Source organism: Oncorhynchus keta, chromosome 10 (genome assembly GCF_023373465.1).
Source record: "Oncorhynchus keta strain PuntledgeMale-10-30-2019 chromosome 10, Oket_V2, whole genome shotgun sequence".
NCBI lineage: Eukaryota > Metazoa > Chordata > Actinopteri > Salmoniformes > Salmonidae > Oncorhynchus > Oncorhynchus keta.
In genome coordinates this window covers 40,106,597-40,130,932 of record NC_068430.1, presented here as the reverse complement: position 1 = coordinate 40,130,932, position 24,336 = coordinate 40,106,597, and the positions used below count along the sequence as shown (strand labels likewise).

Here is a 24,336-nt window from a genome sequence, read left to right as displayed (position 1 = left end):
TGGCAAAGGAGAAATGTTCACTAACAGGCATGTAAACAAATTTGTCCACAAAACCTGATAGAAATAAGCTTTTTGTACACATGGAACATTTCTGGGATCTTTTATTTCAGCTTGTGAAACATGTGGCCAACACTTTACGTATTACGTTCATATTTTCATTCAGTGTAGTTACAGTTGAAGTCAAGTATACATACAACTTAGCCAAATACATTTAAACTCAGTTTTTCACAATTCCTGGCATTTAATCCCAGTAAAAATTCCCTGTTTCAGGTCAGTTAGGATCACCACTTTATTTTAAGAATGTGATATGTCAGAATAATAGTGGAGAGAATTATTTATTTAATCACATTCCCAGTGGGTCAGAAGTTAACATACACTCAATTATTATTTGGTAGCATTGCCTTTAAATTGTTTAACTTGGATCAAATGTTTTGGGTAGCCTACCACAATCTTCCCACAATAAGTTGGGTGGATTTTGGTCCATTCCTCCTGACAGAGCTGGTGTAATTGAGTCAGGTTTGTAGGCCTCCTTGCTTGCACACACTTTTTCAGTTCTGCCCACAAATATTCTATGAGATTGAGGTCAGGGCTTTGTGATGGCCACTCCAATACCTTGACTTTGTTGTCCTTAAGCCATGTATGCTTGGGGTCATTGTCCATTTGGAAGACCCCATTTGCGACCAAGCTTTAACTTCCTGACTGATGTCTTGAGATGTTGCTTCAAGATATCCACATCATTTTCCTGCCTCATGATGCCATCTATTTTGTGAATTGCACCAGTCCCTCCTGCAGCAAAGTACCCCCACAACATGATGCTGCCACCCTGTGCTTCACAGTTGGGATGGTGTTCTTCGGCTTGCAAGCCTCTCCCTTTTCCTCCAAACATAACGATGGTCATTATGGCCAAACAGTTCTATTTCATCAGACCAAAGGGCATTTCTCCAAAAAGTACGATCTTTGTCCCCATGTGCAGTTGCAAACCATAGTCTGGCTGTTTTTATGGGGATTTTGGAGCAGTGGCTTCTTCCTTGCTGAGCGGCCTTTCAGTTTACGTCAATATAGGACTTGTTTTACTGTGGATACAGATACTTTTGTCCCCATTTCCTCCAGCATCTTCACAAGGTCCTTTGCTGTTGTTCTGGGATTGATTTGCACTTTTCGCACCAAAGTACGTTCATCTCTAGGAGACAGAACGCGTCTCCTTCCTGAGTGGTATGACGGCTGCGTGCTCCCATGATGTTTATACTTGCGTGCTATTGTTTGTACAGATGAACGTCATACTCGTCGCCAAACCCACTGGCTCCAGGTCATCTACAAGTCTTTGCTAGGTAAAGCCCTGCCTTCTCAGCTCACTGGTCACCAATAGCAGCACCCACCCGTAGCACACGCTCCAGAAGGTGTACCTCACTGGTCACCCCCAAAGCCAATTCTTCATTTGGCCACCTTTCCTTCCAGTTCTCTGCTGCCAATGACTGGAACGAACTGCAAAAATCACTGAAGCTGGAGACTCATATCTCCCTCACTAGCTTTAAGCACCAGCTGTCAGAGCAGCTCACAGATCACTGCACTTGTACATAGCCCATCTGTAAATAGCCCATCCAACTCCCTCATCCCCATACTGTATTTATTTATTTATCTTGCTCCTTTGCACCCCAGTATCTCTACTTGCACATCTACCATTCCAGTGTTTAATTGGTACATTGTAATTACTTCGCCACCATGGCCTATTTATTGCCTTACCTCCCTTATCCTACCTCATTTGCACACTGTATATAGACTTTTTCTACTGTATTATTGACTGTATGTTTGTTTATTCCATGCGTAACTCTGTTGTTGTATGTGTCGAACTGCTTTGCTTTATCTTGGCCAGGTCGCAGTGTTAAATGAGAACTTGTTCTCAACTAGCTTACCTTGTTAAATAAAGGTGAAATGAATAAATAAAAAAACAACAGAGTCCTGAGCACCAGGCAGTTAGCAAGTTTGGTATGCTATGAATGACCATCAGCAGCATCAGAGCTTGGGGAAGCCTAGTTACAGTGACTAAATGGTCACTGTAACGAAGACGCAGGGAGTCAGGAAGTAGGTGCAGTCGGTGAAATTAATATGAACAGAGAGCAAATACAAGAACAAGAGTAGCATCTGATCATGAACACATGAACACCGAAACAAAAGAGGATGTAATCAGGGAAGTGATGAAGTCCAGGTGTGCCTGATGATGAGGCGCAGGTGTGTGTAATGATGGTTGCCAGGTGTGCGTAAAGATGGTTTGCCAGGACTGGTGGTTAGTAGACTGGGAGTAGACATGACAGTGTCCACCCCCAACTAGCGGCTCCAGTTTCAGGACGACACTGGCCAGGAGGACGGCCCCGAGGGCGAGGAGGGGGCCGGTGGGCGACGGTGGAAATCTCAGATGATGTTGGGATCATGAATTTCGTCCACAGGAACCCAACATGGCTCCTCTGGACCGTACCCCTCCCAGTACACCAGGTACTGGAGCCAACCAGGAGGGACATAGGCGGGGCTTCCCCTCAATGTCCAGCGGAGGTGGAGGGGTGTTGTGGGGGACGGCGACTGCCAGGGGACCAGGAACCACTGGCCTGAGGGAAACGTGAAAAGACGGGGAAATCCAGTAGTTATTGGGGAGCTGTAATCGGTATGTTACATTGACCCTCCAGAGGACTTTGAATGGCCCAGCTTCTGGCAGGGAAGGATCAGCCTTAATGTTCTTTGAACCTGGGCGGTATGTCCAAGTGAAGTTCAATCTAGTGAAGAAAAGGGCCCACCAGGCCAGGGTAGGATCTGGGTGTTTCAGGAACAGGGCGGAGGTGAAACGACCCTTCAGTAGGTGGAAAGCCTCATCGGCTGTAGGACTCCACACCAACTTATGGGGGCCACCCTTGAGGCGAGTCGAGGCGATGGAGCTGAAGTTCTTAATGAAGCAGCGGTAGAACTTGGTTTACCCCAAAAAACATTGTAGTCCCTTTATGGTGGTTGGGACTAGCCTGACTGCTTCAACCTTCCTTTCATCCATAACCACTCCCTGCGGGCTGATCCGGTATCCCAGGAAGGAGACATCAGCCTGATAGATTTGGCACTTTTCCGCCTTGACATACAGGTGTCTCTCCAGGTAGCGTTCCAGGACTACCCGGATGTGGGCGTTGTGATCCTCCAAGGTGGCCGAATAGAACTGGATGTTGTCGATATACACAACCACCTGATGCCCAAGCATTTCCCGGAACACCTCATTCACGAATGCCTGGAACACCAATGGAGCATTGGCTAATCCTCCATAAGGCATCACCAAGTACTTGTACCTCCCGGATGCAAATAAGATTGTAGGCACTCGGCAGGTTTTGTTTAGTATAAAATTGGACCCCGTGGAGTTGTTTCGATGGCGGCCGGCACCAACGGGAGACGGTAGCGGTACTTGGTGGTACGACGTTCCCGCAGAATGTTATCCATGCGGGTGGCCATCGCAATGAGTGCGTCCAAGGAGAGGGTGTCCTCTCGGCATGCAAACTCTGGACCTTTTTGCGCATTCCTCTACTGAATAAGGTGCGGAGTGCTGACTCATTCCATCCACTGGATGCTGCCACTGTACAGAAGGTGAGGGCATACTCCGCAGTGGTCTGGCCTTCCTGCTGTAGTTGGACTAAGCGCTCAACCCCTTCACTGCCCTCCGGTGGATGATTTTAGACTCCTCTGAACTGAGTCCTCCTCTCCTCTCTCCCAAATGGTCGTAACCCACTCCAACGCCCACCCGCTCAGCAAGGAAATAACAGTGGCAACCTGGACCTCTTGTGGTGGGGGCTCCCATCTGATGAGTGAAATAAAGGAAGCACTGGAGGAGGAAGCCACGTCATTTGGATGGAGTCCCGTCATATTTGTCCGGGAGTGACAAACATGCATCGCTGACAGAGGCTGACTGCTGAATAGTCTGAAGTGTTGGCTCACTGAGTTGTCTCGTGGTAGTGAATCCTCCACTTGTTGGAGGTGATGCCTTTTGAGGAAGTTCTAGATGTTGAAGAACGCGGAATGAAGACGCAGGGAGTCAGGAAGCAGGTGCAGTCGGTGAATTTAATCTGAACAAACAGAGCGAATACAAGAGCAAGAGTAGCGTCTGAACATGATCACAGAAACAATACTGCCTGATGGGTGATACAACGGCTTGCTAGATAAAGGGGAAGTAATCAGGGAGATGATGAAGTCCAGGTGTGCCTGATGAGGCGCACGTGTGCGTAATGATGGGTTGCCTGGACCGGTTGAGAGCCAGAGCGGGGGGCGGGAGTAGACGTGACAGTCACGTAGAATTTGACTGCCGTCATGACGGTGTGGCGGTAATATGGTCACCGTAACAGCCTTACTCGGAACTCAGAAATCTCAGACTTTCAGTGCATTCAAGACAACTGGGAACTCTGGAGAAATCTGTGCTCGGACTGGGAAAAATATTTTTGGACTGTTATCCAACTCGGAATTCGAACCTGAAAATGACACTTGGCAGTCATGGCCAGGCCAGAACGTACGACTCTGACCAAAACATCCACAATAAACGTTCAGAAGTAGTTTCTGCGGCTGTTGCAGTGTCGCTCTGTCGTTTACATTAAGGCAAAGCGCCGTGCTAAACCAGCAAAGTGTCTGGTTTTCAGTTCACTCTAAACCCCAGCTAAACTAAACAACACCATATGATTATGTGCGTGTTAACATTTCACTTCCAAAGGCCAGAAAACTGGCCACCAGTTTATGTCATTAGGGTGAACATATTTTACCCATTAGTAGTATGATATGTGAGTGAAATGTTAGTATGATACAGTATGGGTTGTCTGGGTGGAATGGAATAGTTATTGTCAGGTCAAACCTTAGGGGTTGATTTTAAATCACCATCGTTCCAGGATGACCTTATTTTACAGCTTTAACCCATCTTCAACTCATTTTGAAATTGGTTTACAGAACAAATAGCATAGTAAATAAGACTTGATCTATAGTTTCTATCTATCAAAAACAATGGACAAATCCAGTACATCGATCCCCATTCAAATGATGAGTAACAAAGAAGTTTGGACTCCTTTACCTTTGTGTGGTTCCACTGGCTCGAACATGTTGTTCCACTGGCTCTGTTGGTTGTAGTTTGGTTCTTACATCACCAGAGGGGTCTGGATTTGATTTCCACATACAGTGCATTCGGAAAGTATTCCGACCCCGTGACTTTTTCCACATTTTGTTATGTTACAGCCTTATTCTAAAATGGATTGAATTGTTTTGTTTCCTCATCAATCTACACACAATAATGAACATTTTGTGGGGTATTTTGTGTAGATTCATGAGGAAGAAAGGAATTTAATCCATTTTAGAATAAGGCTTTAACGTAAAGAAAATGTGGGAAAAGTCAAGTGGTCGGAGTACTTTCCGAATGCACTGTATACTGAATGAACTGTAAGTCACTCTGAATAACATTTACAGTATCTGTCCAAAGGTCAACATTCCCTTTACCGCTAGATACCACCATGCGCACTCCTGCAAATCTTACACTGGATAGGAGCGTCTGCCAAAATGACCAGATGCCAAGTGTATACTACATGTGTATACAACTGTATATTTACATACGCTGTATTCCTAATGAAAGTAGAGATGGTGTACAGAATAGTCCCTAGGTTATGCCTACTGGTCTCTGAAGATGTCTAGCCTCTGTCAACCCTGAATGGGGACTACACCCAAATGTCCATCCACTCACTGTACCCATCAGATTGTGGGCAGCATGACTGGACTTTTTAATTGTAATACATGTCTCTGTGAGCTTTTATATAGCCTCCCCTTCTTTTCTCCTCATGCCCCCATTTTCCACTCTGGCTGCCAACATTCAAATCCAGATGACTGGAGTGTGGTCTGAGATCAGATGTCCAGGGGAGTATTGGCTGAACACGGTTTCCAATTTCCCTGGGCTGTGATTGGCAAAGGATAGACTGCTGATCATGGGTGCTGTGCCAATGTTAACACATTTTGCACACCTCTCCCCTTGACAGCCCAATTTCAAAAAGCACCACAGTGGTAATAGCAAGTCTTGATAACAGCAACATATTGCTTGCTTTGATTTGTATTTATTATGGATCTCCATTAGCTGCTACAAAGCAGCTACTCTTCCTGGAGTCCAGCGAAATTAAGGCAGTTCATACAATTTTAAAAACAACAATATATTCAGATTTCACAACACTACTCCACCACTACCACATATCTACAGTACAAAATCCATGTGTACATACATGTGTGTGTATAGTGCGCATGTTATCGTGTGTGTATATGCATGTGTCTGTGCCTATGTTTGTGTGGCTTCACAGTCCCCTTTGTTCCATACGGTGCATTTAAAAAAAAAAAATCATATTTTACTGCTTGCATAAGTTACTTGATGTGAAATAGAGTTCCATGTAGTAATAGCTCTATGTAGTAATGTGCGCCTCCCATAGTCTGGACTTGGGGACTGTGAAGAGACATCTTGTGGCATGTCTTGTGAGGTATGCATGGGTGTCCGAGCTGTGCGTCAGCAGTTCAAGCAGACAGCTCGGTGCTCACATGATCACATCTTGCCCTACTGTATGTCTGATCTTGATTATTCTGTTTTGTAGCCTCTTATCCAGCCAGGGGGTTGATACACAGTGGTAGTGGATGGAGTGAGTAATCTCCATTGTTCATATATTGAACTATATGTAAAAAAATATATGGACATATAAGTAAATTGCCTGTTTTCATATATTTCGACATATATGTTTATATATTTAAAAATATGCTGTGGGAATACATTTTGACCGCATGCTGTGATAGCTAGTAAAATATAGTCCAACATATATTTCATAAATATATGTTGCCATGTATTTTAATGAATGGAAAATGTCAATTTTTTTACCTTGCATACTGTAGCTAGGCTACATTAAAATCCAATGCATAAAACTACACATTTCAGCACTAAATCACAATGGCATGCTGTGGTATACTTAAAAAAGTTATGAATGAATGACTAGTGACTGACAACTACAAGAGTGCTTTCAATAATCTTTATTTCTTGCTCAAATAACCCTTGGTGAATTGTGGCACTTGTAAAAGTCGTATCTGAAACACAAATATAATGTACAAATTATCTCTGTGCACTTAACATCTATATGTGAAAATAATGTATTGTGTTACAACTGATTCCTTCACCTCGTGTCCATTTTCAGACACAAGTTGACAGTGACCCTTTGGATAAAGCAGAGACCGAGTCAGTGAAAATATTCCACAGAAGATGAAGAATAAATTAGGGGTTAATGTTCATGAACATCAAAGCAAAATGATACAAAAGATTACTTAAATTGGCTGGGGTCTGTCCATTGGCAGCTGAGGATCCAGACCAGAAGGATACACTGCAGGAGAGAAAAATAGGATTATTTTTTGCTAGAAATCATCTAACGTTAGCTAGCCAGTCCTGAGACACCCAACCCTCACTAAAACTAGCTAAATTAGCTAGCTAGCAAGCAACGCTTGGTTAGCCTAGAAAATTAAACTAGACTCCGTAACAAATAGCTTTGGCAATTAAATTATATCAAATACAAACATGACATTAACTCTACTCAACTTTCATTTTCAAAACAATTCTTACCTTGGTCAGTCACACTGCACTTCTGTGGCAAGCTAAAGAAGGAGCTCGCGAGCTCAACAAAAACTCTTGCTTGCCAGTTGAATAAATCACTTCTTCCTCTGTCACCCACCAGGTTAAAAGCATTTAAATTAAATGTTAAGAATGTATAATCAACTAAAATGGCATTATCCAAGAGATATTTTGGGGGATGACAGCTGCTCGTCTCCTTCTGAAGAAAAATCTAAATTCCAATGGCTGCTCTGTCTGTTAAAGGTAGGGCTCGGGAACATTTCAAATTTTCACTGACAGCCCGGAAAAATATATACAAATATATGTTATAGATGTCTTTTAAACACCTAATTTATTTGTACTGTTTCATAAGTGGCAGGTAGGCCATACCTTAGTAACTGTAGAATACATTTTTAACTACAACTCAATGATCCATCTTTTGCATGTAAAACAGAATTTCCAGAACCTAATGCTAAGGTACCAGAGGTCAATAGAGACTCAACATTCTCATTAGAGAAGGTTGTGAGGAGTGTGTGTATTTTATGCATATATTTTACAAATATATGTACATATATTTTTTTCCATATATATATATATATATATATTGATAGAGATTTTCCCAATCTATTTAATTATATTATTTTCCCATATGGGATACTACAGAATAGCTCTGCCATACTATGTACAGTAATACATTGTGGTTTATACAGCCCAATAACAAAAACTCAAAGGGGAACAACCAAAATTCATATTGTAAGGTGTTAGTATCAGCTACTTTGAGTACATCATATAATATGCCTAGACAACACTATGGAAAAGATACAGACACCCACACAGTTATGATGTCATGTGCCCCTGTGTGGCACAGAGCATGACAGTTCCCTTTCTATCAATCTTATCTAGAAACTAAGCAAGTGGTTTTACTGAAAGGAAGGAACGGCTCCCGGTTATGATGTCATGAAAATCAAACCAATGGTGTACAACTTCGGCTGCAGACAGTCTCTAAACTAGAGGAAAGAGTTTTATCCACAGGAGGCTGCTGAGGAGAGGACGGCTCATATTAATGGTTGAAATGTGTTTGATGTGTTCGTTACCATTCCATTTATTCGCTGAGCCCGTCCTCACCAGTTAAGGTACCACCGGGCTGCCTGTGGTTTTATCATTATCTTAAGCAGTGAAACCACATATTTCTTTGGAGATACCAGATAACTCATAATCTGGTGTTAATTTTTACTACACACATCATCATAAAAGTATGTCTGTGAAATAATATGACATTTAAGAAAAATGGCAACAAATGTTGTATTTTGAAATTGTATTTTAATATTAAATGTAATATTCAACTTTTTCTTCCTCTGTGTGTGTATATATATATATATATATATACCACATTACGAAAACTCACAAATATAAAGTATTTATGTTGTAAGTATACACACAGAAAAAGAAGCAGGAAACATTTTTATACATCTGTATACTGTGTTAGAACGCTGAAGTGCTCTTAGCTGCTCGTGGTTTTGTCACATTTCACCATGTAATGACTTAAGAAATCACTTGAAGTTCATTTCAAGACCAAAATAAAAACAACATATAATAAAACTGCACACACTCCTCCTGAAGGAGCATGTGTAAGGCAACATTTGCAGTAGCACACATAGTACACATAGTTAAGGATAGAAAGCTATAGAGTCACATGTTAGAGTGGATCCATGTTACAGCTATACTGTGAAACTATACTATGCTATAATCGTTCATTCATAAAAATAAATGTATTTATGATTTTTATCCCTGGACTATTAGGCTATTCCAAATCATGGGATTCCTAACCTAGTATCTCTTGGTATGCACATTTTCATTTCAGCCAATCGTACTGTTTAATCGTCTGTTTGAATGTTTTAGATTTACAGACTTTATAGCAGTGAGATGGTTGGAATGAAAACCTAAATACGCAGGAGTTCGTCAGTATTTAATGATTTGAAACTTTTTTTAAAGGCACTTTTCAAACATTAAATCTGCTGGCATGTTTCTCTTTTTAAGGACTCATGGCTATGGCTAGGTACAAATCTGTCATTCTGCCCCTGAACAGGCAGTTAACCCACTGTTCCTAGGCCGTCATTGAAAATAAGAATTTGTTCTTAACTGACTTGCCTAGTTAAATAAAGGTAAAATTAAATTAAAATAAAATAACAGAGTTAAGGAAAATAATTGTTTTGTTTCAGTAATATGATTCTCCTGCCATTAAAACCCACATGAAATGTTGCAGTGTGGTGTGAGTAAAAATGATGGCACCTTTTTAGATACATTAAGGCTTTAGGGTTGATGAGCTGTAAATGTCACAACAATAGCCAGCTATCACCACAGAGAGACAGATGGAACGTTTCCCTTTGGTCCAATACCTTGTCAAGGTGTGGTATCAGGACTACAAATGGCTATTATAACAGTTTTAATGAAAATATTCACTTTTGAAATGTAGGACCTAACAGTTGTCGTTAAGAAAGGCCTGTGAACTGGAGACCCCAGTGTTTTACTCTGTTTGTCTCCCGACGCATCAACTTTGAACACCTGCTAAATTAAATCTATTGGGATATGAAGACTCCATAGGATTTTTGAGAACTTGGGTTTAAGTGTTCAGGTGTGATCATATGCAATTTATTTCCCTCAGAGCTGTACATACACACCAACTGTCTCCCAATATTTTGCAGCCAACAAAGAAACAAACATAAACATTTTGCATAGCGATAAAGCCACTCCACAAACTCACACTTACAAAAGAGACCAAAAACTTGAAATGTCCACTTGTGTCTTCTTTTCTCTTGTTGGATGATGTCCATGAGAAGTCCACAGATAGGAAAATAGGCATCAAATTCTGCCACCCACAGGTCTTTGTTTTTAAAACTAAACGTGAGAAAAATACAGGCAGAATCAGACACTTGTCATTAAGTCAGTGCACTGGAAAGGGGCAAGTCCACACCACTTCAGTGGAGGGGGGTGCCTCCTATCCATATTCAACACTCAGAAGTCCCAAATGTAATGGACTCGGACAACGGCCCCCTATTCACCTCCTCAGTTTATCGTATTTGTGTCCCCTCACATCATCACTTAATCACTCCTCTTCATCTTTTTATCTGTCCTTTCAGAAAGGTAAGGTATCCATGAAGATTTTGTCTACGATGGGCGGTGGGGGAACCAGGTCCTCCAGCTTCAGGTAGAAGATGCGCTGCAGGCCCTGGGTGCAGAGGGTGCGCAGCTCAGGGAGCTTCCCCAGTAGTCGGGACAGGAAGTTGGGCTGGGGCCTCCCCGCATCGGAGCCACTGCTGGTCACATGGTCCCTCAGACAGGTGATGAGGCAGTTCTGGAACTCCTCCACCCGTTTGGGCTCTTTAAGGCCATGGCGATCTGAGGAGAAACCACAAGGAGAAACATCTTGATGAGAAACGTGAATGGGCATTTCACTGTACCATTTACAACTGCTGTGCATGTGAGCATTAAACTCTGATTCATTTGATTTTGATTTTACTATAGCCTATATCACATGCATATGTTATGCTTGTTTCAGTGTTAGAACTACAGTGCCTTCAGAAAATGTTATGCTTGTTTCAGTGTTAGAACTACAGTGCCTTCAGAAAATATTAATACCCCTTGACTTAGTCCACATTTTGTTGTGTTACAGCCTGTATTCAAAATGTATTCAATTGATTTGATTTCTCACCCATCTACAAACAATACCCCATAATGACAAAGAGAAAACATCTTTATTTAAAATGAAATACAGAAATATCAAATTTACATATATATTCACACCCCTGAGTCAATACTTTGTAGAAGCACCTTTGGCAGCGATTACAGCTGTGAGTCTTTCTGGGTAAGTCTCTAAGAGCCTTCCACACCTGGAGTGTGCAACATTTGCTCATGTTCTTTTCAAAATTCTTCAAGGTTGGTTGCTGATCATTGCTAGACAACCATTTTTAGGTCTTGCCATAGATTTTCAATTAGATTTAAGACAAAGCTGTAACTCGGCAGCTCAGGAACATTCACTGTCTTTTTTGTAAGCAACTCCAGTGTAGATTTGGCCTTGTGTTCTAGGTTATTGTCCTGCTGAAAGATGAATTCATCTCCCAGTGTCTGGTGGAAAGCAGACTGAACCAGTTTTTTTTTCCTGTGCTTAGCTCTATTCCATTTATTTTTTATCCTGAAATACTCCAGAGTCCTTAACGATTATAAGCATACACATAACATGACACAGCCACCACTATGCTTGAAAATATAGAGAGTGGTACTCCGCAATGTGTTGTTTTGGAATTGCCCCAAACATAACACTTTGTATTCAGGACAAAAAGTGAATTGCTTTGCTACATTTGTTTGGCAGTATTACTTTAGTGCCTTGTTGCAATCAGGATGCATGTTTTGGAATATTTTAATTATGTACAGGCTTCCTTCTTTTCAATGTCAGTTAGGTTAGTATTGTGGAGTTACTACAGTGTTGTTGATCCATTCTCAGTTTTCTCCTATCACAGAAAGTCACAATTGGCCTCATGGTTAAATCCCTGAGCGGTGGGCCTCCCAAGTGGTGCAGCGGTCTAAGGCGTCCCTACAGACCCGGGTTCGATCCTGGGCTGTATCACAACTGGCCATGATCGGGAATCCCATAGGGCGGCACACAATTGGCCAAGCGTCGTCCAGGTTAGGGGAAGGTTTGGCTGGGGGGGTTTTAATTGGCTCATTACACTCTAGTGACTCCTTGTGGCGGGCCAGGCGCCTGCAGGCTGAACTCCCGGTCGTCAGTTGAACGGTGTTTCCTCCAACACAATGGTGCTTCCGGGTTAAGTGGCCGCCCACAAATGTCTCAGTGACACAATGAATGGTCGTTTTGTTCGATAAATTCCTTCTTTATATCCCCAAAATGTCAATTTATTTGGCGCGTTTGATTCAGAAATACACCAGTTCCAATTCGCCCAACATGACTAAGTATCTAATAAGTTCCCTATAAACTTGGTCCAAACATCTAATCCAACCTCAGGTACACTAAAATGTAAATAATCGATCAAATTTAAGACGGAATAAACTGTTTCCAATACCGGAGAAAAATAAAGAGGAGCTCGTACTCCTGTTCACACACACCAAAAGACTAGAGTCCACCTGAGTGATGCATAGAAAGAATAACTTCTTAATTTTTCAAAAGAAAAACATTGAACAATTTCTAAAGACTGTTGACATCTAGTGGAAGCCATAGGAACTACAATCTGGGCCCTAATAAATCAGGTTTCCCATAGAAAAGCATTGGAATACACAATGACCTCAAAAAAATGTTTCCCTGGATGGATTGTGCTCGGGGTTTCGCCTGCCAAATCAGTTCTGTTATACTCACAGACATTATTTTAACAGTTTTAGAAACTTTAGTGTTTTCTATCCAATACTACCATGTATTGCATAACCTAGCTTCTGGGCCTGAGTAACAGGCAGTTTACTTTGGGCATTGTTTTCATCCGGACGTGAAAATACGGCCCCCTAGCCCAAAGAGGTTTTAAGACATTTCAGCCTTTTAATTTTTCATTAACTTGTAAAAACTTCTAAAAACATAATTACACTTTGACCGTATGGGTTATGTCTGTGTAGGCCAGTGACACACAATCTAAATGTAATCTATTTTATGTCAAGGGGTGTGAATAATTTCTGAAGGCACTGTACACTTAGAGTTATACCTTTCAGCTCCTAGTGGAGCAAATAAGTGGCTCACTAAAAATGTGTGTGTGTGTTTGTGTGTCTCACCTGTGATGATGACCAGTGCTGCAAGGCAGGCGAATGAGGACACGTCCAGGTTCATGCGGTGGAGGCTCTGGGAGAAGTCCATGATGGAGTCGATCCAGTCGCCAAAGCCTCGCACACACTGCATACGGTGAAGTACCACGCCGTTGCAGAAGATCAGCTTGTCTTTCTCAGGACTCGACCTAGACACAGAACAGTCTTAACATATATTGTAGAAACATTGGGCACACATTTGTGTTTTTTACAGAGTAAATGTATGCATCCCAAATGGCACTATTCCCTATTTACTGCAATACTTTTGACCAGGGCCCATAGGGAACAAGGTGCCATTTGGGATGCAGACAATGGTTACAGTGGTAATTATACCTGTATGCTAGCCGGAGGATAAAGAGTTCCACAAAAGCAGATTCCAGGAGCAGCTCCTGGTCTTCCGGGCAGAAGGCGATGAATTCTGGGATGGTTTCGGCCCATTTCCGAATCACATCCATGGTGCCTGTCAGCAGGTCGTAGAACTGCTGGATGTCATTGGCATCCTCTTTCTCTGATAGGCTGGCCACCGTCTCCTGGTACTGAGGAGTGGATAGAGGAAAGAAAGGGATGACTCACTGCCTCTGATGTCCTTCTCTTCACAACATGTAGTGTGAAATGGGATCGAGATCACTGCCATCAAAGAAGCTTAATTACATAACTATATTATAGCGAGAAGCTTAACTTTAACAGCAGCAACTGGCTAAATTCTGAGAGAGATTCAGACAACTAATAATATGATGTTCCATGAGTCACATGTCTGGAGGTCCTACCTTGGAGTAGTCCAGCTTTCCAATGGCAGGGTTGGATTCTATGTGAGCCCTGACAAGAGAGGCGATGATGTTGACGGGTGGGGTGGTGGACACTGACTCTAGCACTGTCTTGGATTTAGAGGGCAGACGACCCCTGCGACCTTTCAGGCTGTCTGTGCGGACGACTGTAAGTGAGAGAAAAAAATAATACTCTCACTGACTGTACCCATCTGAGATTCTCATGTGACTGTCACCGCAAGCCTCCGTTTCACTGAATAACGGCTATATCCATTTCAGTTGATATTTTTATACGACTGGGCACAGTAAACTTGCCTAGTTAAATAAAGGTTAAATCAAATAAAAAAGCTTCAGTTTCGCATGGCTTTCATTCTTAGCTTGGGTTTCACATGATTGTCATTGCAACTTGGTTTTCACGTCACATATACTAGACACTGAAGGCTTTAAGGGAGTGTGACATGGCATTACCTTCCTTCACCATTCCCACCCGCAGGCACTTCTGGAAACGGCAGAATTGGCAGCGGTTCCTTCGCCGCTTGTCTACTGGACAGTCTTTGTTGGCTAGGCACACATATTTAGCATTCTTCTGTACAGTTCGCTGCAATAACAAAGAACAGTGTGATTATTTTCCTGCGCATTTGTCAAAGTTCCCCTTTTTCTTTTATAATCAGTTTCTTAATAGTGAGCACTTATACTGAAACTGGAGCCAAGTAAATGTATGAATATTAAAGATGTTATTATGTGTAAATGAATCATAAAAATCATGAAATAATAATAATATAACTACTGTGAAGCATCCTACCTTAAAGAAGCCCTTGCAGCCCTCACAGGTGCGGACCCCGTAGTGCTGACAGGAGGCATTGTCCCCACACACTGCACAGCGACCCTCGTTGGCCCCGGGGCTGCCGGTCTTAGGGGACAACATGTGCCTTTCCATGAGCCCGGGGCTGTCCATGGACCTCTGGTCTAGGGACAAGGGGGCATAATGGAGCTGGGAGGCATGCCTCTGGGAGGGCTGAAAAAAAGGGTCCTCCTCACCCTGCTGGGGGCCCTGGTGCTGCCCCAGGGGGGAGTGCTGCTCTGTGGTGGGGATGAAGGTGAAGAAGGAGGGTTGCTGAGCCAGGCTTGACTTATCGGCCACCCAGCACCCAGGGTCTGGGGAGTAGGGGCTGAAGGGTGAGTCCCAGACTGGGCCAGGCTGGCTCTGGAAGCCCGGGGTGGGTGGGGAGGGGGCGGCTGATGCGGGGCTGCCATAATAATCGGAGCCGCAGGAGGACAGCGTCTCGTCGAGGTAGCTGAGGGCGAAGGAGCCCGGGTAGCAGCTATATACCTGGATGTCGTCCAGTTTAAAGGCTGAGTGCTGAGCCTGAGGGCTGGAGGTGCTGCCGGCTGAGTGGCCGGAGGGGGCGGTGGAGGTGGTGATCTGGCAGGAGTAGGTGTCAAACTCGCCCACATAGCCGCTGCCCACCAGGGTGTTGATGCTGGGGAGGGAGGAGGCGGTGAGCTGGTCCTGCTCGGCACCAATGTCCATGGTTAGCTTAGCACTGAGTTCGGGGTTCAGGAACTCAGAGCTGAAGTAGTTGTTGTCGTAGGGCACAGTTCCATACTGAGTTTGAACACAGGGCATCGCTAAAAAAGAATTGAAAACAATATTTAATAAAAATATTTCAAAGACATTCACCATTCAAATAATTGAAATGGTGGCAGTAATGTTGAGTCATGTAGGCCAACCTGCCGTACACTCCAAGCTCCCCATCACCCCAGTCAAACCAGGTGCAATAACCATAAACAAGTCAACAACACTGAAGAAACTTAACCGGTCTTAGGAATCCCTTTTTAACACCTCTCCAACAGTGCACCTCGACATCATCCCATACAGAAACACTTCTATCCCCCTTCCTCACACTGACGCAGCTTTAGGCCTGTTGGTACCCCTTTGGTGATTCTGAGAAAGCCTGGAAAACCAGTTGTCCGGATGATGGGGAGATCGTCTTGCTGGAGGATATTGCGTTACTGGCTTTCAATGCTACGATTATGAACAGGGCAACCCTCCTCCCCAAGGACTGACAGTACTAAGGAGTCCAGGGGATTGGGTTTCAGGGTGGGCTAAATGCCAGCTGAAGAGAGGAAGGTGACAGGGCCGGCAGAGCAGAGGGCTTTGGGGGGGTGTATTTAGCAGCTGGACATGTGTGTGTTTCATGTCTACCTCGGAACTGTCGATATCAGATCAATATTGGATCTGGTGGACTTTTCTCCATGAGGTGTTATCTCACGGAACTGTAGCTATAATCATCTGATCCAATTAATCTCTTAATTATTGTCTTAATTCAATGTCAGTTACACCACAATGAAGGCTTTTGGTCAATCAGTCAAAGCTTTGATTATCTCAAAACATCCTTGCATGACTAGACTCAATGTAAAATAAACAATTATCCTAAACACTTTCATTTATGTGCAATCCCTGAAATGGAAGACACTGCTTTTCCCTTGTTATATAATCGTCAACAACATGTCTGGGTGTAGGCTCTTCTGCCCCTAAGCATTGACTGTTTTCTCTTAGCATGTGCTTTGGTGAGAACTATACACCTGTTGCACACAAACTAAAGTAAGAAACATCGTTGACCTATGAAAAGGGTACCAACATCAAAAGGTCACAAGTTAACTTTTGAACTCTGTGTGGAACATGAGTGCAAAGGATATGTGTGCATCATCTGATAAGCTGAGGACAAGAGGGATACAACAATGAGACATCCGATACTGCCACCGCATCTTGAACACAGTAAAACGACTGGCCATATCGCCACCTGTCTGCCTTTCATAATAGTAGCCTAAATTGGTAGCAATGTGACGCATAAACCTATTTATTTAAAATAATACAGATGGATTAAGTTTAAAATAACTGACCGTGAAGAGCAAATCATACAAAACTAGAAATATCCAACCACTCACATGCTCAACTATTTCCTTTCAATATTTCAAGCCTCGAAATGATGTAATCATAAAGGCTACACAGCAAACAATACTTGGGCTATTTCAAGACCATCAATACACCCCTATTGGCTCCATATAAAAGGACCTATATAATAGCCCTATAACAGGGAGTGTGCGGCTGGTCACAACACTGACCAACACATACGCAAGTCACAAGTGTGACAGCGCTCAATGTTGAATGCAGTCAAGTCTACAACGATATCCACGACATCTAGCATTTGGTCTGACATGTTATTTACTTATTATCTGATTGACAGTTTCAACAGCTGTAGCCTACTCGAATGGGAACGTAGCATCTATACATTGGATTTGCGGTATGCCATTAGAAAATATAACATTTTAATTACCAAGAAAACAAAAATACAGCAATTGCAATTAGGCTAAAATGCACCAAATCATTACATTAAGCAAGCATTTTAGTGGGATAAAGTTTTCAAAGAATAAAAAGGCATCCCTGCCAATCGGATCCATAAAAAACAGTGAAGCGCACTAAGCCTGCATGCAAAATATAAGAAATAACTTTTACTAACCTGCTGTATAAATCCTCAATTCCTTAGCCAACGTCTCATTTATTCCAAGTGATGGATAAACATCAAGTGTGTTACAACCACTGTTTACAATTCTGAAAGGGAATGAATTCTTCAGACTTGAGGCACAGCGCAATATATACAGTCACTTGTATTTTGCCGTTACGTCAGGTAGTCCCGGCTCTAGGCGTGTCTTTTCCCATAAAAGGCAAACGGGGCGGTGACTTTTCCGGGTCAGGAGCCAATGGCATCGTTCTCACACAGACGTCCTCATCACTCTGACGCACGCTCGGGATTCCATTGACGCAAGCGCCTGCGGAGTTGTCTGATCTAAATTTAGACCTTTTTACATACGTGGTGCTATTACCGCCTGGTATATGCTAAAAATAAACGTCTGATGATGACATTGTATTGCTAAAAAGGAATTTAAAATTGATAACTGACAAATGAGTGCCAGAAATAATAATAATAATAGGTTTGTCATCTCAAGGAAGACGTTTGTAAAGCCTAAATGCTGGGATGTTTTGTTTGTCTATTTAAACTATAGGCTATTCAAACTGTACACGATGTAGCCTATATATATATATATATATGCTAGTATGTATAGTCTAACAAATCATTTGCAAACAGGAACATACATATAAGGAGTTTATAAACACAATTGCTCAGTTAGGCCTAACCCAATAAGGTCTAGCAGTAGGCCTATCTTCTAAGTACAATGTAACAACAATGAGTAATTACAATACTTTTTAAACTGTACTTACATTAATAATTACACAGTAATAATGGCACTGTAATGTAAAGGGTAAAGCTAATTAATGACATAAGACATTAATGACGTTACATATTGTAATATTTAAAGCCTTTTTATGAATGATTTGGCCTATATAATTACCATAGCCTATAGCCTAACAGTCTACAAAGCCTGTGTTCCAAATCTCAGCCCTTTTCCCCAACGTGCACTTGTGCACTCCCCTGCATAGATTTAAAAGCATAGGATTGGTGTAACAGTTCACACCAATAAGGAGTGTACAAGTGCATACTTCAGGGAAAAGGGTGCAGAGTAGGTGCAGCTTGAGAAACAGTATTATGCGTGGGTGTGTTGGTATGTGGAGGGTGTGTGTGCCAAGAAAAAAGCTGAGCCCTGCTTGAAGCGCAACAAGCGGGAAAAATCTGCACGTGGCTACGTCAAGTTTTATTCCAACAAGATGAGACAGGTCTATCCCTATATAAAAAAAAGTATGATGACAGTTAAAGGTGTTGGCATATTCTCGAAAGGTAAATTCTCAGAATTCAGGAACTGAATACCCAGCTCAATTCCTGGAGGGCCGACCACCTGCAGGTTTTTGTTCCTCCCTTGTACTTGATTGATCAAATAAGGTAACTGATTAGTCAGAAACTTCCCTGGTCTAGTTCTTAATTGACACAAATTGATAGAAAATAACGAAACCTCTCCCCCCCGAGTTTGGGAAACCCTGCTCTAGGGGAAGTTTCCACAGAAATATATACATTTGGGCAAAAAAGTATTTAGTCAGCCACCAATTGTGCAAGTTCTCCCACTTAAAAAGATGAGAGAGGCCTGTATATTGTCATCATAGGTACACTTCAACTATGACAGACAAAATGAGAAAAAAAATCCAGAAAATCACATTGTAGGATTGTTAATTAATTTCTTTGCAAATTATGGTGGAAAATAAGTATTTGGTCACCTACAAACAGGCAAGATTTCTGGCTCTCACAGACCTGTAACTTCTTCTTTAAGAGGCTCCTCTGTCCTCCACTCGTTACCTGTATTAATGGCACCTGTTTGAACTTGTTATCAGTATAAAAGACACCTGTCCACAACCTCAAACAATCACACTCCAAACTCCACTATGGCCAAGACCAAAGAGCTGTCAAAGGACACCAGAAACAAAATTGTAGACCTGCACCAGGCTGGGAAGACTGAATCTGCAATAGGTAAGCAGCTTGGTTTGAAGAAATCAACTGTGGGAGCAATTATTAGGAAATGGAAGACATACAAGACCACTGATAATCGCCCTCGATCTGGGGCTCCACGCAAGATCTCACCCCGTGGGGTCAAAATGATCACAAGAACGGTGAGCAAAAATCCCAGAACCACACGGGGGAACCTAGTGAATGACCTGCAGAGAGCTGGGACCAAAGTAACAAAGCCTACCATCAGTAACACACTACGCCGCCAGGGACTCAAATTCTGCAGGGCCAGACGTGTCCCCCTGCTTAAGCCAGTACATGTCCAGGCCCGTCTGAAGTTTGCTAGAGAGCATTTGGATGATCCAGAAGAAGATTGGGAGAATGTCATATGGTCAGATAAAACCAAAATATAACTTTTTGGTAAAAACTCAACTCGTCGTGTTTGGAGGACAAAGAATGCTGAGTTGCATCCAAAGAACACCATACCTACTGTGAAGCATGGGGGTGGAAACATCATGCTTTGGGGCTGTTTTTCTGCAAAGGGACCAGGATGACTGATCCGTGTAAAGGAAAGAATGAATAGGACCATTTATCGTGAGATTTTGAGTGAAAACCTCCTTCCATCAGCAAGGGCATTGAAGATGAAACGTGGCTGGGTCTTTCAACATGACAATGATCCCAAACACACCGCCTGGGCAACGAAGGAGTGGCTTCGTAAGAATCATTTCAAGGTCCTGGAGTGGCCTAGCCAGTCTCCAGATCTCAACCCCATAGAAAATCTTTGGAGGGAGTTGAAAGTCTGTGTTGCCCAGCAATAGCCCCAAAACATCACTGCTCTAGAGGAGATCTGCATGGAGGAATGGGCCAACCAGCAACAGTGTGTGAAAACCTTGTGAAGACTTACAGAAAATGTTTGACCTCTGTCATTGCCAACAAAGGGTATATAAGAAAGTATTGAGATATATTGACAACCTGCCAGTATTTCTACTTACACCGGAACTGGAATTGCTCAACTGAAGCGAGCTAACTAGCTACCAGCTATCAAATCAAATCAAATAAAATGTTATTTGTCACATACACATGGTTAGCAGATGTTAATGCGAGTGTAGCGAAATGCTTGTGCTTCTAGTTCCGACAATGCAGTAATAACCAACAAGTAATCTAACTAACAATTCCAAAACTACTGTCTTATACACAGTGTAAGGGGATAAAGAATATGTACATAAAGATATATGAATCAGTCAGCTAACCACTGCTAGCGGTCATCAGCTAATCTTTAGCTCGGAAAACCCTGAACCTTTTCATCTGGATCATCGCAGCTAGCTAACCGCAACCCGGGTTGACTACTCCTGGCTAACGTTTCCGTCCCAGAGAAAGCACCAATTAGCCTGGAGCTAGCCCATGCTATGCCCATCTCCCTGCGAGGGCTCCTGGGCTACTCCTGAAGCCCATTCCTCGGCTACAATATCCGGACCCCTTCTACTGCTAGAACGGGGCACGGAACCCTGTCGATCCTTCACGACTGGAATATCGACATAATCTGCCCGACGATTCCAACAGGCGCGACGTCCCCTGAAGGCCCATTCTGTTAAACGCGGCCTGCTAGCTATCTAGAGCATATTGGGCTGTTAGCTGATCCATCGGCCAGTTTCTTGAACCAATATACCCATTTTGCCAATTGGACTTGGACCCCTCTGCTACTTGGAACCCTACTAATTCCACGACTGGTCTATCGACTGACGTAACCGCACGAGCAGGCAAAAACAGACTTCCCCCATCGCAACATCCCTCTAAGGCACTTCTGCTAACTTGCTAGCCCCGGCCTGCTATTTGTCTGAATCGCCGTGTCCCCAGCCAACCCAACTACTCACTGGACCCATACAATTCACTTGGTTGCGCATGCCTCTCCCTAATATCAATATGCCTTGTCCATTACTGTCCTGGTTAGTGATTACTGTCTTATTTCACTGTAGAGCCTCTAGCCCTGCTCAATATGCCTTAACCAACCATGTTGTTCCACCTCCCACATATGCGATTACATCACCTGGTTTAAACGTCTCTAGAGACTATATCTCTCTCATCATTACTCAATGCCTAGGTTTACCTCCAATGTACTCTCTTCCTACCATACCTTTGTCTGTACATTATGCCTTGAATCTATGCTATCGTGCCCAGAAACCTGCTCCTTTAACTCTCTGTTCCGATTGTGCTAGACTGCCAGTTCTTATAGCCTTTAGCCGTACCCTTATCCTACTTCTCCTCTGTTCCTCTGGTGATGTAGAGGTTAATCCAGGACATGAAGTGCCTAGCTCCACTCCTACTCCCCAGGTGCTCTCATTTGTTGACTTCTGTAACCGTAAAAGCCTTGGTTTCATGCATGTTAACATGAGAAGCCTACTCCCTAAGTTTGCTTTATTCACTGCTTTAGCACATTCTGCCAACCCGGATGTCTTAGCTGTGTCTGAATCCTGGCCTAGGAAAATCATCAAAAACCCAGAAATTTCCATCCCTAACTATAACATTTTCCGCCAAGATAGAACTGCCAAAGGGGGCGGTGTTGCAATCTACTGCAGAGAGCCTGCAAAGTTATGTCTTTACTATCCAGGTCTGTAAAAAACAATTTGAGCTTCTACTTCTAAAAATGCACCTTTCCAGACACAAGTCTCTCACCGTTGCCGCTTGCTATAGACCACCTTCTACCCCCAGTTGTGCCCCGGGCACCATATGTGAATTGATTGCCCCCATCTATCTCCTGAGCTCGTTCTGGTAGGTAACCTAAACTGGGACATGCTTAACACCCCGGCCATCCTACAATCTAAGCTTGATGCCCTCAATATCACACAAATTATCAATGAACCTACCAGGTACAACCCCAATTCTTTAAACACGGGCACCCTCGTAGATATCATCCTAACTAACTCGCCCTCCAAATACACCCCTGCTGCTTTCAACCAAGATCTCAGCGATCACTGCCTCATTGCCTGCATCTGTAATGGGTCTGCAGTCAAACAACCACCCCTCATCACTGTCAAACGCTCCCTAAAACACTTTAGCGAACAGACCTTTCTATTCGACCTGGCCGGGGTATCCTGGAATGACATTGACCTCCTCCCGTCAGTAGAGGATGCCTGGTTATTGTTTAAAAGTTATTCTTAAAATAATTCTTAAATAAGCTTCGTTCAAAAAATGTTGAACCAGGAATAGATATAGCCCTTGGTTCACTCCAGACCTGTCTTCCCTTGACCAGCACAAAAACATCCTGTGGTGTTCTGCATTAGCATCGAATAGCCCCCGCGATATGCAACTTTTCAGGGAAGTTAGGAATCAATATACACAGGCAGTTAGGAAAGCTAAGGCTAGCTTTTTCAAACAGAAATTTGCATCCTGTAGTACAAACTCAAAAAGGTTCTGGGACACTGTAAAGTACATGGATAATAAGAGCACCTGTAGGGAGATGCCCTCTGTACTGAGGCTAGGAAACACGGTCACTACCGATAAATCCACAATAATTGAGAATATCAATAAGCATTTTTCTACCGCTGGCCATGCTTTCCACCTGGCTACCCCTACCCCGGTCAACAGCCCTGCACTCCCCACAGCAACTCGCCCTAACCTCCCCCACTTCTCCTTCACCCAAATCCAGATAGCTGATGTTCTGATAGAGCTGCAAAATCTGGACCCCTACAAATCAGCCGGGCTAGACAATCTGGACTCTCTCTTTCTAAAATTATCTGCCGAAATTGTTGCAACCCCTATTACTAGCCTGTTCAACCTCTCTTTCATATCGTCTGAGATTCCCATAGATTGGAAAGCTGCCGCGGTCAACCCCTTCTTCAAAGGGGGAGACACTCTAGACCCAAACTGCTACAGACCTATATCTATTCTACCCTGCCTATCTAAGGACTTTGAAAGCCAAGTTAACAAACAGATTACCGACCATTTCGAATCTCACCGTACCTTCAACGCTATGCAATCTGGTTTCAGAGCTGGTCATGGGTGCACCTCAGCCACGCTCAAGGTCCTAAACGATATCATAACCGCCATCGATAAGAGACATTACAGTGCAGCCGTATTCATTGACCTGGCTAAGGCTTTCGACTCTGTCAATCACAACATTCTAATTGGCAGACTCAACAGCCTTGGACTCAAATGATTGCCTCGCTTGGTTCACCAACTGCTTCTCCGATAGAGTTCAGTGTGTCAAATCGGGGGGCCTGTTGTCTGGACCTCTGGCAGTCTCTATGGGGGTGCCACAGGGTTCAATTCTCGGGCCAACTCTCCTCTCTGTATACATCAATGATGTCGCTCTCGCTGCTGGTGATTCTTTGATCCACCTCTACGCAGACGACACCATTCTGTATACCTCTGGCCCTTCTTTGGACACTGTTAGCTAACCTCCAGATGAGCTTCAATGCCATACAACTCTCCTTCCGTGGCCTCCAACTGCTCTTAAATGCAAGTAAAACTAAATGCATGCTCTTCAATGGTTCGCTGCCCGCACCTGCCCACCTGTCCAGCATCACTACTCTGGACGGTTCTGACTTAGAATATGTGGACAACTACAAATACCTAGGTGTTTGGTTAGACTGGAAACTCTCCTTCCAGACTCACATTAAACATCTACATTCCAAAATAAAATCTAGAATTGGCATCCTATTTCACAACAAAGCATCCATCACTCATGCTGCCAAACATACCCTCGTAAAACTGACCA

General features: G+C 43.2%; 1 protein-coding gene across 1 annotated transcript; it reads right to left on the bottom strand.

Moving 5' to 3' along the window:
• Window positions 1-8,909: 8,909 nt before the first annotated feature.
• On the bottom strand, window positions 8,910-17,839 carry LOC118388715 (nuclear receptor subfamily 4 group A member 1-like). Its single transcript, XM_035778091.2, has 7 exons — window positions 17,691-17,839; window positions 14,972-15,798; window positions 14,638-14,767; window positions 14,173-14,336; window positions 13,739-13,941; window positions 13,376-13,554; window positions 8,910-11,005 (listed from the first exon to the last, which is right to left on the bottom strand). Exons 2-7 carry the CDS (start codon window positions 15,794-15,796, stop codon window positions 10,743-10,745), a joined length of 1,764 nt encoding a protein of 587 aa, XP_035633984.1. The 5' UTR covers window positions 15,797-15,798; window positions 17,691-17,839; the 3' UTR covers window positions 8,910-10,742.
• Window positions 17,840-24,336: the final 6,497 nt, after the last annotated feature.